Source organism: Lynx canadensis, chromosome C1, assembly GCF_007474595.2.
Source record: "Lynx canadensis isolate LIC74 chromosome C1, mLynCan4.pri.v2, whole genome shotgun sequence".
In the NCBI taxonomy this organism is placed as follows: Eukaryota; Metazoa; Chordata; class Mammalia; order Carnivora; family Felidae; genus Lynx; species Lynx canadensis.
In genome coordinates this window covers 106,042,461-106,055,425 of record NC_044310.1, presented here as the reverse complement: position 1 = coordinate 106,055,425, position 12,965 = coordinate 106,042,461, and the positions used below count along the sequence as shown (strand labels likewise).

The 12,965-nt window shown below is 46.7% G+C and overlaps 2 protein-coding genes across 2 annotated transcripts; one reads left to right on the top strand and one right to left on the bottom strand.

Moving 5' to 3' along the window:
• Window positions 1–403: 403 nt before the first annotated feature.
• On the bottom strand, window positions 404–6,493 carry OAZ3 (ornithine decarboxylase antizyme 3). The gene is given in 8 exon segments (XM_030325043.1): window positions 404–661; window positions 1,407–1,492; window positions 1,998–2,173; window positions 3,276–3,350; window positions 3,352–3,412; window positions 3,691–3,803; window positions 4,349–4,395; window positions 5,966–6,493. Coding segments are annotated over 7 exon segments (681 nt in total). The 5' UTR covers window positions 4,376–4,395; window positions 5,966–6,493; the 3' UTR covers window positions 404–518.
• Window positions 6,494–6,601: 108 nt separating this feature from the next.
• On the top strand, window positions 6,602–10,206 carry MRPL9 (mitochondrial ribosomal protein L9). Its single transcript, XM_030325042.1, has 7 exons — window positions 6,602–6,733; window positions 6,907–7,063; window positions 7,521–7,645; window positions 7,847–7,897; window positions 8,889–8,990; window positions 9,756–9,839; window positions 9,947–10,206. Exons 1-7 carry the CDS (start codon window positions 6,617–6,619, stop codon window positions 10,079–10,081), a joined length of 771 nt encoding a protein of 256 aa, XP_030180902.1. The 5' UTR covers window positions 6,602–6,616; the 3' UTR covers window positions 10,082–10,206.
• Window positions 10,207–12,965: the final 2,759 nt, after the last annotated feature.

The following is a 12,965-nucleotide window of genomic DNA, read 5'->3' as shown; positions in this document are numbered from 1 at the left end:
GAACACCCTCTTCTATTCCATATTTCTTATTTTGTCTTTTGAAATCTTCCCCTTGAGCCAAAGCTGTGGGGTCCAGCTACCTTCTTGGATTTTCTCCACATCCAAAGAGAAGGAATTCATACTTGCCTCTAATCCAATCTGAAATATGTGAAGGAAAAACTCCCAACAAGGCTTGTCTTTCTGAATTCCCTAGTCCCTGGCTTTTGCTCTTGGCAAGTACACAGTTACTGGTTAGAATAAGTAAATGGATTTTGGAGTAGAGGGGAAAGCAAAGGAACCTAAAATCCTTGGCTCTCTTCCCTCTCTGACTTTTCCATCATTAAACGTTTATTCTATAGTGAATTCAGTTCTGTAAGGCTAATGTTCCACTACAGCCAACCCTGCCTTCCCCCACACCCCCAGAAATAGTGAACACTTGATGATTGCACTACCCTTTATTTCTAGGATGAAAGTGTCCTGAATCACATCTTGGTTCCCACTGGTCAAGGCTCCCAGCCCCTCAACAGGAATAGGCATGTTCAGGGAGGCTCACTGGGCAGGTGGCCAAGTTCCCTTTCAAGGGGATACACCATAAAGATGACATTGTCCCAGGGAGGGAGGACAGGGTGATCTGGTCTGACCACCTCAAAGCCCATGTAGCTGAAGGCCCGTAGCAGGGCACCTGTGAAAAAAAAATTAGAACATTTTTTGAGGCTCTATACAACTTTCCCTGGATTTGGCTTCTTTAGGGAGTGGCTGAAGGGAAGCCATGTAGTGCAAGCATTAGGGTGATCTGCTTTGGACTAACAAACCTACACTCCACCCCTGGCTCTAAGGCTTGCTAAGCTTTGTGACACTGTACAAGTTACCCTTTTGGAGCTTTAGTTTTTCCATTTATAAGATGGTGATCTTCCTCAGAATTTGATTAAATAAGATGATCATGAAATGCCTAACAATGATGGTGTACTAAGCTCTTGACCATCTTCTGTCCCACAGAAGCGGGGGAGGAGGAGGGAGGAGGTCGTAGTTTCTGGAACGTGTGCTCCAAGCATCCGGATAAACCCATTCCTATCTTCCTGGCCCTATACCCAACACTTTCACACTGTAGGTGCTTAATACATTTGAGGTCCTTTCTGTCCTACCAGCTACATGCCTTGAATAGTTCTGTTAATGTCACCAGTGCTTCCTCGGTCTGGCTTCTGAAATCTACCTTCGAGGCTTTCCTCATAATCCAAGTGTAATCTGAGAACAGAGTGCTAGTTGCCTTCATTTCCTTGGAACGGGGGTGGGGATGATGGTGGTTAAATCCCTGAAATGTGCATGAGTGTGATCTTTTTTAAAAAGTCAGGGAAGAGGGTCTCCTACAAAGGAAAAGTTGCTGTCAGCTACTTCAGCACCAGGGGCCAGGAAGGACTGCCAATCCCTACCTCTGTCATTCCGGTTATTTTGGAAGCTTACAAACACCAAGTCCACGTTGGTCTTCTCCTCCACATACTCCAGTGTGGCAGTCAAACTAGGGGCCAGAAAGAGGAATCCTAGTTGATGAAATATTTAGTGAATTCAAAATCCAAACACCTACTTGAGTAGAAGAAACCTCATGGCTCAATTTTTTCCTGACCCAAGCCAGGAAATGAAAGTTGATAAGCTGGTGTTGGTAAATGTTTCTCCGAAGCCCAGGGATTACAACAGGACTGACCTCCATATCCTAGAGGGGCCTGGGGAGAAGGAGCCACTCTAGAAAGACAGTCCGAAGACACATCCTGTTGTTGATCCTCACTTCTGTGTTTCTGAATCGGGGTCCATCAATCTCCCTGGGGGCTCTTCTCCCTTGAAGCCCAGATCGTGGCTCAGCTCACGGGCTTGCCTGCATGCCAGTTCGGTGGTGTGAAAGTATCTAGCTCCTGAATCCACCCTCATGGGTTAGCACGCCCACCACCTGATTATGACATGATGAAAGAAGGGACCCTCCTGCCTCTTCCCCGCTCACCCACCCCACTTTCCTATCAGGGCTCAGTCACCTTTCCCAGTTGCCTTGATCCAAGACCTGATATGGGATATCCAGGAAGAGTCGATGATCACAGAGAAGGCCGTGCCAATGGGTAGAGGTTTGGGGGGTGCAGCGGAAGTGGAAGTCTAACTGTACTGGATCCTGGTGAAGCAGGGGGTCAGTAGCCAGCACCGTCAGGTTCCCAGCCTGGAAAGGAAACAAAAGAGTAACATAGCCTCCTGTTCTCATCTAGTCCTCAAGTCAGATCTCAGGCCAATTTGGCTGTGTCTGAGGAAGCAAATTTGGGGCTGACCGAATTGGAGCCAAATCCTCACTCTGTCCCTTAGTCCTAGGACCTAATTCTCTATTGTGGAGTTTTCCTTGATACCAATCTGGAAAGCAGTCAATGCAGTTGCAATATCACTGCCTGCTAACCTCACCCGAGGGGTGCACCAACACTTCAGAAACATATTTACATCACAGAGCTTTGTTTTTGTTTTTGTTTTGTTTTTAAGATTTTTAATCACACCCAACATGGGGCTCGAACTCACAATCCCGAGATCAAGAGTCACATGTTCCACCAACTGAGCCAGCCAGGCACCCCTAGGGAGCTTATTCTTTAAACAATGCCATGTCATCTGTTTACGGACTCACTGACCGTGTTCTTCCACTTTTTTTACATCATGGGGGTTTTCTCTGAATTCTCGGATTTCTCAGTTAAAATGCAGAGGTCACCCACAGGCATGTTATTGTAGTATGGTACAGGGCCAAGTCGAGGAGTTCTAGGTTCTAGTCCCCTCTTGGCATCTAAACAAGTTTCCGTCCCAGAACTCTTAATCCATTCTGCTCTTTGTTCCAACCTCCTCTTTCCCCATCCTGCTTCTCACCACCAGCTCTGTGATCTTGACTTAATATCTCTGGGCCAGAATCCTTGTTTCCAAAGAGAGTAGCTGTTCTGCGTGAGCCTCGAGATCTAAAATTTGTTCTCCAGAGGCGCCTGGGTGGCTCAGTCGGTTAAGCGGCCGACTTCGGCTCGGGTCATGATCTTGTGGTCTGTGAGTTCGAGCCCCGCGTCGGGCTCTGTGCTGCCAGCTCAGAGCCTGGAGCCTGTTTCAGATTCTGTGTCTCCCTCTCTCTGACCCTCCCCCGTTCATGCTCTGTCTCTCCCTGTCTCAAAAATAAATAAACGTTAAAAAAAAAAACTTTAAAATTTGTTCTCCAGTTAGCTAATTATGCCCCTTCTCCCTAAGGTGTCATTACAGCAAGCCAGGGGCCGCCCCCGGACAGCATCAGTGTGTAGTCCACTTACCGAGTATAATTCTTTAAGCTGGTCGTGGTCACCCTGCTCGGTGCTTCTGACCCCCTGGAGGCCTGCTGGGGACTCAGGAGCACTGAAGGCAGTAACGGGGCCGGAGTGTCAAGTCCTCCCGTTCCTTATATATGATGCTGGTTAGGAAAAGGGGGCCCAAATTAGTTTACTTCTGCATCTGAGAAGGGGAGGGGTTCATAACTTCCAGGTACATAGGACCAGGCTCTGGCACTATCTTTTGTGGATGAGCCTATCTGCTTCCATTCTCCCAGGCCAGCCAGGTGGGAAAATTTTAAGTTCCATGCCAGCCTTCCATCCTATTTTGCTATTATTATCTCTTGCCACTTCCTTCAAATTCTCTTATTTTTCCTGACAGTTTACGTAAACGACTACAAGTAGAGAGGAAAACAAGTACCTTTTATAACAAGGCAGCATCTTCTCCCGGAGGGTGATCCGGTATTTGTAACAGTAAAGGTAATAGGCGTATGGTGACCAGATCGGGTAGAGGTAGTTCCGTGTTTTTCCCCTCTTGATATAAGAAAGGGAGAAGATAGAAGGGCGCAACCTGTTACAAGGCAGTTTCTCAGTTCAGTGCCTCCCTGCGGCAAAGTGAGGTTCAGAGATGAGTGGCAGGGGTTCAGGCAGTCTGGTGTCATTGTGACCCGGTGGGCACTATGACATGGGCAAAGGGTCAGCCCTATGTCACTTCAAGACTCCACTCTGCTGCTCCTCCACCCCACCCAACCCCCTTAACTAAGCCTCCTACTCACCTAGTATGTACTTCATGGCTGTACCAGTGATTTTTTTTTTTTAATTGTACCAGTACTTTAGCTTCTGTACTGATTGGCGAATAGCCCTGCCTGAACACTTGTTGAGTGCCCTCAACCTGGCCCCTTATTCCAGCGGCATGCGTGCATGTGCGCACACTCGTAACACACACCACACACATCCCACTTCAGCAACTAAATGGTTGGTGTCTGACACTGTAGGTTTCCAAAGCCCTGATCCAATGCCTGACTTGATTCATTGGTTCTCAGTTCCTATCAATTCAATATTTTTATTGTCATCCCTACCTTTAATAATCCAGGAGTGCTACACATTGTTGAACTTTCTCATTGCCCTGGAGGGTAGAAATTGCAAACTATAAATGCCTTTAGGAGCCAAGACAGCTAATGGAAATTAATGGAGCTGCTGGGTGGGGCTGTAGCAAAATGGAAAGCTCATATACTGTCTAAAATAAGCTGACAACTCAGTTTCATCCAGTTGCAGAAATGCAGACTCAGTGCTTCCAGATGATATGATTTTTCAACATAAAATGGAAAGATAGATTTTTGTGCTAAATTCCTCCAAATTTTTAAAAGGAGTGGTTATTAAAAAATAAAAGCTGTTGATTAAAAAAATCAACATTGTGAGCAAAATTTGATTCTGGGGCCACCAGTTTGAGACCTCTGCATATTCATTCACTCATTTCATTCAACAAATATTTATTGAAGGCCTACTGAAAGCCAGGCAGAATTCTAGGTGCCGAGATCCACCAATAAACGAAGATCCCTGCCTAATGGAACTTAGCTTCTAACAGTGAGAAGACAAAAGAAAACAGTAAACATTGTAAGAAAACTTAGGATGTTCAATGAGAACTGCTATGGAGAAAAGAGCAGGATAAAGGAAGGTCAGGAGGTGAAGGGGGTGGGGCAGGCTGGGGAAACAAATACAGTGATCCAAGTAGGCCTCATTGAAAAGATGGCATTTAATCGAAGACTTAAAGGAAGTGAGGGAGTCAGCCAAGCCAGCATCTGGGGATAAGAGGATTCCGTGCCTACGCAACAGTGGATGTAAAAGCCCTGAAGAGAGTGCCCGGTGTTTTCAAGAAACAGCAGGGAGGCTGCAGTGTAAGTTCTGAGGAAAGCAGGAGGTGAGGTCAGAGAGCTAATGGGCCAGATTTGGGAAAGCCTTGTAGACTACAGTGTGAGGGAAGTCACTGTGAAGTTTTGAGTAGAGGAGTGATATGATATTATCTATGTTTTTTAAAAGATCCTGACTGTTGTGTTGTAAATAAACTGGGGAGCATTAAAGGATATTTGCCAAGAGACTAACTACTACAGTGATCCAGGAGAAAGATGGTGTCTTATTCCAGGCTGAAGCACTGAAGGTGGTGCAAAGTGGTTGGATTCTGGAAATCGTTTAAAGATAGAACCCACAGGATTTCCTGGAGCATGAGAGAAAGAAGTTGAGTCCAAGAACTGAAAGAAGTTTCCATCAACTGAGATGGGTAAGGTTGCAAGGTGAGACAGTTTGAAGCAGGCTCTAGAGACGGGTTTAGTTTGGAGCATATTAACTTTGAAGTGTCCACTAGACACACAAGAAGAGGAGTAAGCAGCAGGCTATTCGAGTTGGGTGAAGTTAGGAGAAGTCTAGGATGGAGAACTTTGGAAGTCATCAAGACTGAAGGAGATCAAAGCGGGGGTGTATACTGAGAAGAGTAAAGATCCAAAGACTGTCCTAGGCGGCACCCTAAGAAGTTCGGAGAAAAGGAGAAACCAGGCAAGGAGACTGTGAAAACTGGTGAAGTAGGAAGAAAACAAAAACAAAACTGGTGTCCTGGAAGCTAAGCGAGGAAAGCGCAATTAGGAGGAGGGACAACGTTTACCGGTGAAACAAGTAAAACAACACGATGCTGAGAGCGCCCTTACACAATCTCCGCTGCCAAAACAGACCCTGCTCATCCCATCTAGATGGTCTTCTCTCGAGGGCTTGAGACTCTCGAACGGTCCAGACTCTACCACAGTTTCCTTTTTCTGTGGCTCATCTCCCTTGTGGTTTTGAATTCTGCTTTAAACACGAGCTTAAATACCGCAGGTGTAAAGATTAAGGGTTAGCCTCCTCCCGGGGCTGCCATAGTTTTCCAGAGGATCCCATCCCTCCCCCACTTTTAGGCAGATCTGCAGTAAGCAAAAGGGAAAGCAGCGTCCCTCTTCCCTCAGCATCCGGTTATCACAGAATGCCAGAGCTGGAACCCTCAGAGCTGCTGCAGCTAAACCGAAGCCCCCATTTTAAAGCGAAGCCAAGAGGGACACGGTGCCTTTTCCAGCTCCCTCCATGATCTGCCAATAACTACGGGCGTCCCTGCCCCGAGAAGAAACAGTGAAGAGGGGATGAGGCAGCGCTGAAGCACGGAGCGTCAACCCAGACCCCGGCTGGGAGGCCGGTCAGACCCGGGCCGGGCCTGCCCCTCGGCTTCGCCGGCGGGAGCAGCGGCGGCTCAGGCGCGCCGCGGGCAGCCGCTGGGGCCTTTCCTGCGCCGGCGCCGGGGGCCTCCTCCGCTCTCCCTCGGCGCCGGGAACATGGCGGCGGCTGGGGCGTGGGTGCTGCTGCGAGGAGCCGTCCGGGAGCTGCTGCGGCTGCCGCTCGCGGGGGCCGCCCCCGGCCCGGAGCGCGGCTTCAGCCTCTCTCACAGTCGGGTGAGGCCCAGCTCTGAGCCGTGGCGGTCCTCGCCTCCGGCGGGGCTCTTTACCCCCGAGTATTGCTTCCGAGGGGTTCCGGCCTGAGGGTGGCGGGTTCACACTGTGCCGGCGCCCGAGGGCGCCAGGAGTTTCCCCGGGAGACTCGCTCACCCCCGCTCCCCGACTGCCAGGGCACGGTCATCGTGGAGCGCTGGTGGAAGGTACCGTTGGCTGGAGACGGCCGGAAGCCGCGCCTGCACCGGCGACACCGCGTCTACAAGCTGGTAGAGGACACGAAACACGGGCCCAAAGGCAACCTGGAGCTCATCCTCACCCAGTCGGTGGTAGGTAAGGCCCGGCAAAGGTATCTCCTACCTCAGGCTGGCCCCGTTTGGCGTCAGCTCTTTCCTGCCCTCCCCGTTTAGCTATTTCTCGCCGTTTGTAGAAATAATCTGCTCTGTATTTGAGGAGAGGAAGCCATAAAAAGTACTGTGATTGTGCCATTGGCCTCCTGCATAGAAAAAGGAACGCGAATGGGGCAACTGTGTAGAGGGGAAAGGAGGCCCAACAGCATGTGCTACAATGACTGAAACCCTGTGATGGGACAACTCTCACTTTGTACAGGGAATGTGAAACTTCTAAATCAGGCCGTAAAAAAACTAATTAGAAGTCTCTTAAGTGTTGTTCTTAGTGAGTATTAATATTTTTTCTAGGAGGAATAAGTACTGTGAGAGAATAAGAGGTGTGTCTTTGATCATCGCCTCTTTAGGAGGTCATCTGATCCAGTGTCTGTTCTCCTTGGCAGGACTTGGAGTCCGGGGTGACCTGGTCTCAGTGAAGAAACCTTTGGGCCGGAATCGACTGTTGCCTCAAGGTCTGGCTGTATATGCATCCCCTGACAACAAGAAATTCTTTGAAGAGGAGAAATTGGTGAGCAGAGGGACTTGGAAGAATAAAACCTCAAGATTTCTTCTAGCAACTTCCTTCCCTTTGATATTTAACTTAAAAACGAAATAGGGATTAGAATAGGAATCCAGAAACCCAGCCTATGTCCAGCATAATAAGAGTTTGATATTTATCATGGACTCATTTTTCTTTTCATTTTTTTCACCTTTAACTTTCTTTTTCTAGCTGAGACAAGAAGGAAAATTAGAGAGGATCCAGACCAGGGCGGGTGAGATGGTGAGTAAAAACATGGAAAGTTCTTACTTATTTGTCACTTAAGGAGTTACCAGCCTCTTCCTGAGAGGCTCCTTGATTTCCTTGAAGTATCCTGATTGCAGACACACGTGTAGGAGAAAGGGGAAATGCTTGGCTGCCAAAACTGGTTTTGAGACCTCCTGGGAGATCCTGACTTGTTGGGTGAAGTGCCCTAGCTTATTGAGTAAAGCCCCAACCCAGGTAGTAGGGGACCCATGGAAAAGTGTGAGATGAGGGCTCTGCCTCCATAGATGTTTACAGACAAGTCACAAAAAACATGAGACACATGAGAAAGTGATCAGTAACTTCAAGGCAGTAGATTAGAAGAATGACATGGACCAAAAAGGATTAGAGTGATGGAGAGGGCTTTTCTTCAAATGGGATTAGATTGGCCCCTGTGGGATTAGTAGGCTTTGGATAGGCCAGGAGGGTGGGAAAGGTATTCTTAAGGAAGAAAAAGTGTACGTAGATAATTAAGGCACGCTTTAACATAAAAGGTAGACCAGTCTAGCAAAAACAGAGGACTCATACAGGATAATACTTATGGCTGTAAAGGGAGTTGGGGTGAGATTTGTAAAACATTTTGAATCCTCGGCTGATGAATTTATATTTCATTCTATAAGCAGAAAGGATAGAGGTGGGACTGAAGGGCCAGAAGTATTGGGTTAAAATGGTGTACGAAAGCCATTCTATCCTGGGGTGTATCAGTGGTCCCCACTGATAAGTCTAACTTTGACATGGCCTGTTTCTCCTTGCTTAGGAACAACCAGGAATAGGTGACATTCTCCTTCTTTGTACAGAATCAGCCTTGAGGCAGTAGAAATATTCGCCTTCCTATTCATCTTCTCACCTGTATGCTTGTGAGGCAGACATTGTGCCTCTTTCCTGAATTCAGACCTTGTGCCTTTTGCTAACATGTTTCTTCTCCTTTGATTCCAACTCTAACCTAGCCCCTGTTTATATTTCCTATCAGACAGTGACGTTTCTCAAAAGCTGTCACTTGGAGGTGGGGATGAAAAACAACGTCAAATGGGAACTAAACCCTGAAATAGTTGCCCGCCATTTCTTCAAAAATGTGAGTGTTCCCGGGGCGCCTGGGTGGCACAGTCGGTTAAACGTCCGACTTCAGCCAGGTCACGATCTCGCAGTCCGGGAGTTCGAGCCCTGCGTCAGGCTCTGGGCTGATGGCTCGGAGCCTGGAGCCTGTTTCCGATTCTGTGTCTCCCTCTCTCTCTGCCCCTCCCCCGTTCATGCTCTGTTTCTCTCTGTCCCAAAAATAAATAAACGTTGAAAAAAAAAAAAATTTTTTTAAAAAAAAAAATAAAAAAAAAAAAAATGTGAGTGTTCCCAAGCACCACTGTCCCTCTGAGGGCAGAAGCTACCCCTGGGAAGGAGGCCCAGGATCGATCCCTTCGTTAGGAAAGGGTGTGATCGTCCAGCTGGAGTTAGGGAAAGTGTTCTTGGTTGCAGGGTTGAGGAAGGGAAATGACTAAAGAGTAAGGGTGGTCAAAATTTGAAGACTGATAGGAAAAGATGGTGGCATCATTTATTTCCTCTCTAGGAAAAACCTGGGAAATGTGACCCACTGTGGAGTTTCTACTCTTGTGTGGAGGAAGTGATTTTGGTCTCAAGCCCTGTTTCTCTCTGGTAGATCCTCCTCCCTTTCTGAGAAATTGGGACTGAGTTTCTCTGCCACTATCTGTGGAGGGTAAACATGGTATCAGCCAGGGTAAACTCAGTTTTATTCATTCCTGTACAGGAAATTCCAGAACCTTCTTTGAGGTTGCCTAGAGTTACATCAACATAAACAGAACTCCTTTTGGCTTTGACTTTTTTGCAGCTTGGTGTTGTGGTCGCCCCACATGCATTAAAGTTACCAGAAGAACCCATTACACAGTGGGGCAAGTACTGGTGTGAGGTGACGGTGAGTATTTCACGTCCTGTCTCCTTTTTTCTGGCTGGGTAAAAAGCTTGGTATTAGCTCTTATCTGCCCAGCTAACCTCTGAAGATTCCTTTGGTTTTGTGTACAGGTAAATGGACTTGACACTGTGAGGGTACCTATGTCTGTGGTGAACTTTGAGAGGCCCAAGACCAAAAGATACAAGTACTGGTTAGCCCAACAAGCTGCCAAGGGAATGGCCCCCACCAGCTCCCAGACTTTCTGAATCTACTCTCCCTCAAAATCAGATGAGCAGAATCAGGGGCCCCTGGAGGGCACAGTCAGTTGAGCATCTGACTTTACCTCAGGTCATGGTCTCTCAGTTGGTGAGTTCGAGCCCCACATTGAGCTCTGTGCTGTCGGTGCAGAGCCTGCTTTGGATCCTCTGTCCTCCTCTCTCCCTGCCCCTCCCCCACTCACACTCTCTCCCCAAATGAATAAGCAAAAAAGAAGAGCCGAATCAGGAGCAGTGGAGCAACGATGGGCCATCACCCTGATCAACTCCCAGCTCTGACGAAATAGTGGAATTTTACAGAGCATATGGAGACAACAGCCGAAACTGCATATACACGTTGAATCCTCCGTATTTCCCACCTCTGTCTTGGACTGTTACCACATCTGGCCTTACTGGGGTAGTCCTGCTCAAGGAGTACCAGGCTGTTGATTTGATAAGCTGAATATTAACAGGTGGAAACAGTCTGGATCTTATTTAGCCTGAAATTCACTGGAACAAATGGAAGAGCTAGTCACTGTCTCCGTCACTAAGCTCATTCTCATACAAATTGAACATTTGTATTTCAAGAGGAAATAAAGAGATTGTGTTTTTACTTATTTTTTAGTTTATTACAGTCTTTACAGTTAATTTTATGCAGTTATGATTTAGTACTGCACCTTTATGTCTATTTACATTTCTCTCAAGCAAATGGCACCATGTATGGTCTTTACGTGTGTGCGTAAGTTTTGATAAATTTTACCTTTTTAATTTTTAGGTTTTTTTAATGTATAGTTGACAACACCGTGTTACATCCTCAGGTGTACAGCGTAGTGATTGGATAATTCTATACGTTATGCTGTATAGCTACCGTTTGTCACCATGCAGTGCTATTACAAAACCATTGACTAGAGAGATTGTGTTCTTAGATGCTGTTTACTGGGCATGAGTAGACTGGGAGCAGAACTTCCAAGTAGGTTGTACTCTTGAGCTACTGGGGTTTGGTGCTAAAAAGGAAGGGAAAATAAAATTCATTTATAGGCTATATCCTGTGGGTGCTATGGGCAAATTACTTAACAAGCTGATATGTCTTAGGTCTTAAAAGTCATTTTTGTTAGGTATATTTATAAAGCTATAAATATGAATAAGCACAATGGATTCTACTTTTCTAAAGGGATCCAAATAAGGCCTAAGGGTAATTGTTGGAGAAAATGAAGCTGCAATGAAAAAAGCTTAAAAAGGGAACTTACTTTGTTTCTGTAACCCTGAAATTTTGAAAAAGATGGCATCTTGGTTTCCAGAGCAAGGTTAAGATATAGGGCTAGTCATTAGGTAATTATGGAACAGGTATCTTGATAGGAGATAAGGGAAGTAGATAATTCTGCCTAAGTTCAAGGTCTACGAGTGGAAAAAAGATCCAACTGCTGACAAATGGATTGTGCTAGTCACTCCAATACAATGTGAGGTCACACAATTTATGACTCTTTGCTGTCTTTATCAGAAGCTCAGAGAGACTAGTTTCTAACCTAATGTTTGAGCTCACCTACCACTATGAGTCCGTTAAGCACTTTGATTCACATGAGGCCATCCCAACTGATAGAAGTCTATCATCAGTTGCGCTGAAAACTAGCCAGCCACACACTAGCCAGCAGACTCCATAACTCAAGGTGTGTTGAAACTTACGACTGGTGTTGTTTGAAATCTGCCATTTCAATGATCTTCATCCCTACTGTTACTAGTGAAAAGCTCATTTAACACATCTTTCCACACCACCATGTCCCCATCAGAACATCTCTGAAATTGCCTGAGCAACAACCACAACATTCCACACAGCTCGTCTCAAAAGTGTTTAAATATTTGTCATAGTGTAAGTTCCTGGCGAAACAAACTGAATTGGAAATTTGTGTGCAGGGAGTTTATGATGAAGGGATCTTAGACTGGGTTGACACCTGTGGGGGAGTCCAGGAAGCAGGATTCGGTAGAGGAGGAGGTTAAGCTGGTCTCAACAAAGACCTCCGTCAGTCCCTCACACTCAAGCTAGGATGGCTGTGTGGAAATGTGTACTCTATTGAGGCAAGTGGCCACATACGTACCCCCACGTTGGCTAAAAAGGGGCCATGACCTTGGGTGAGGTGTCTGACTTCAGGAAAAGGCAGCTCCCAAGGGGACTCAGAAGAGCACCGTCCGCATTCTCAGCAGCTTGGGAAATGAGTGCTTCAGTCCTGAAGCGGGGAATCTGGGCAGCACACTAGGTCTTCACTATAGTCCACCTTTCGTGCTGTTCGGATCCATTGTTTCTTGAGTTCTAGAGTGATCCCTTCAGGATTTGATGGGCCTCTTTTCCTGGGAAAACTGATTAACAGAGGAAGGTCTGGGACAGGCCGTAGCCCCTGCTGCTGTAACTTACCCTGTCTGCACTGGTACTCGTCTCCCTTCTCTACTCCCCATCTAGATTCCTACCCACACCCCCTCAACTTGTACTTCTGGTCCAAATAGGTTACCTGATAAGGTACCTGGTCATTATGCCCTTGCAGGCCATGACTGCATCTGTCCATTATCAGAATTGATACATGTGTCAGAACAGTATTTCCAAGTGTGGAATATGCTGTCTGTAGACCCCAGTGAGGTTTGTCAGGCACTGTGTTCCCTTCTTGGGAGTGAGATGTGAGAAGTAAAATTTCTCCTTTACTTTGGAGGGAACATCCTGGCATGGTCCAGACCACTGGGCCTCTAAAAACATTACTGGGTATTTGCAGTTTTATGTACCACTACTTGAAGGATGTTTATCCTATCAAGACCTCTAGTGCACTTGCCATTTCTTGCTTATCCTGTACAATTACCATGATGTCATCAATGAAGTAACGTGATGATCTGTGGAATGTCCATATGGTCCAGGACA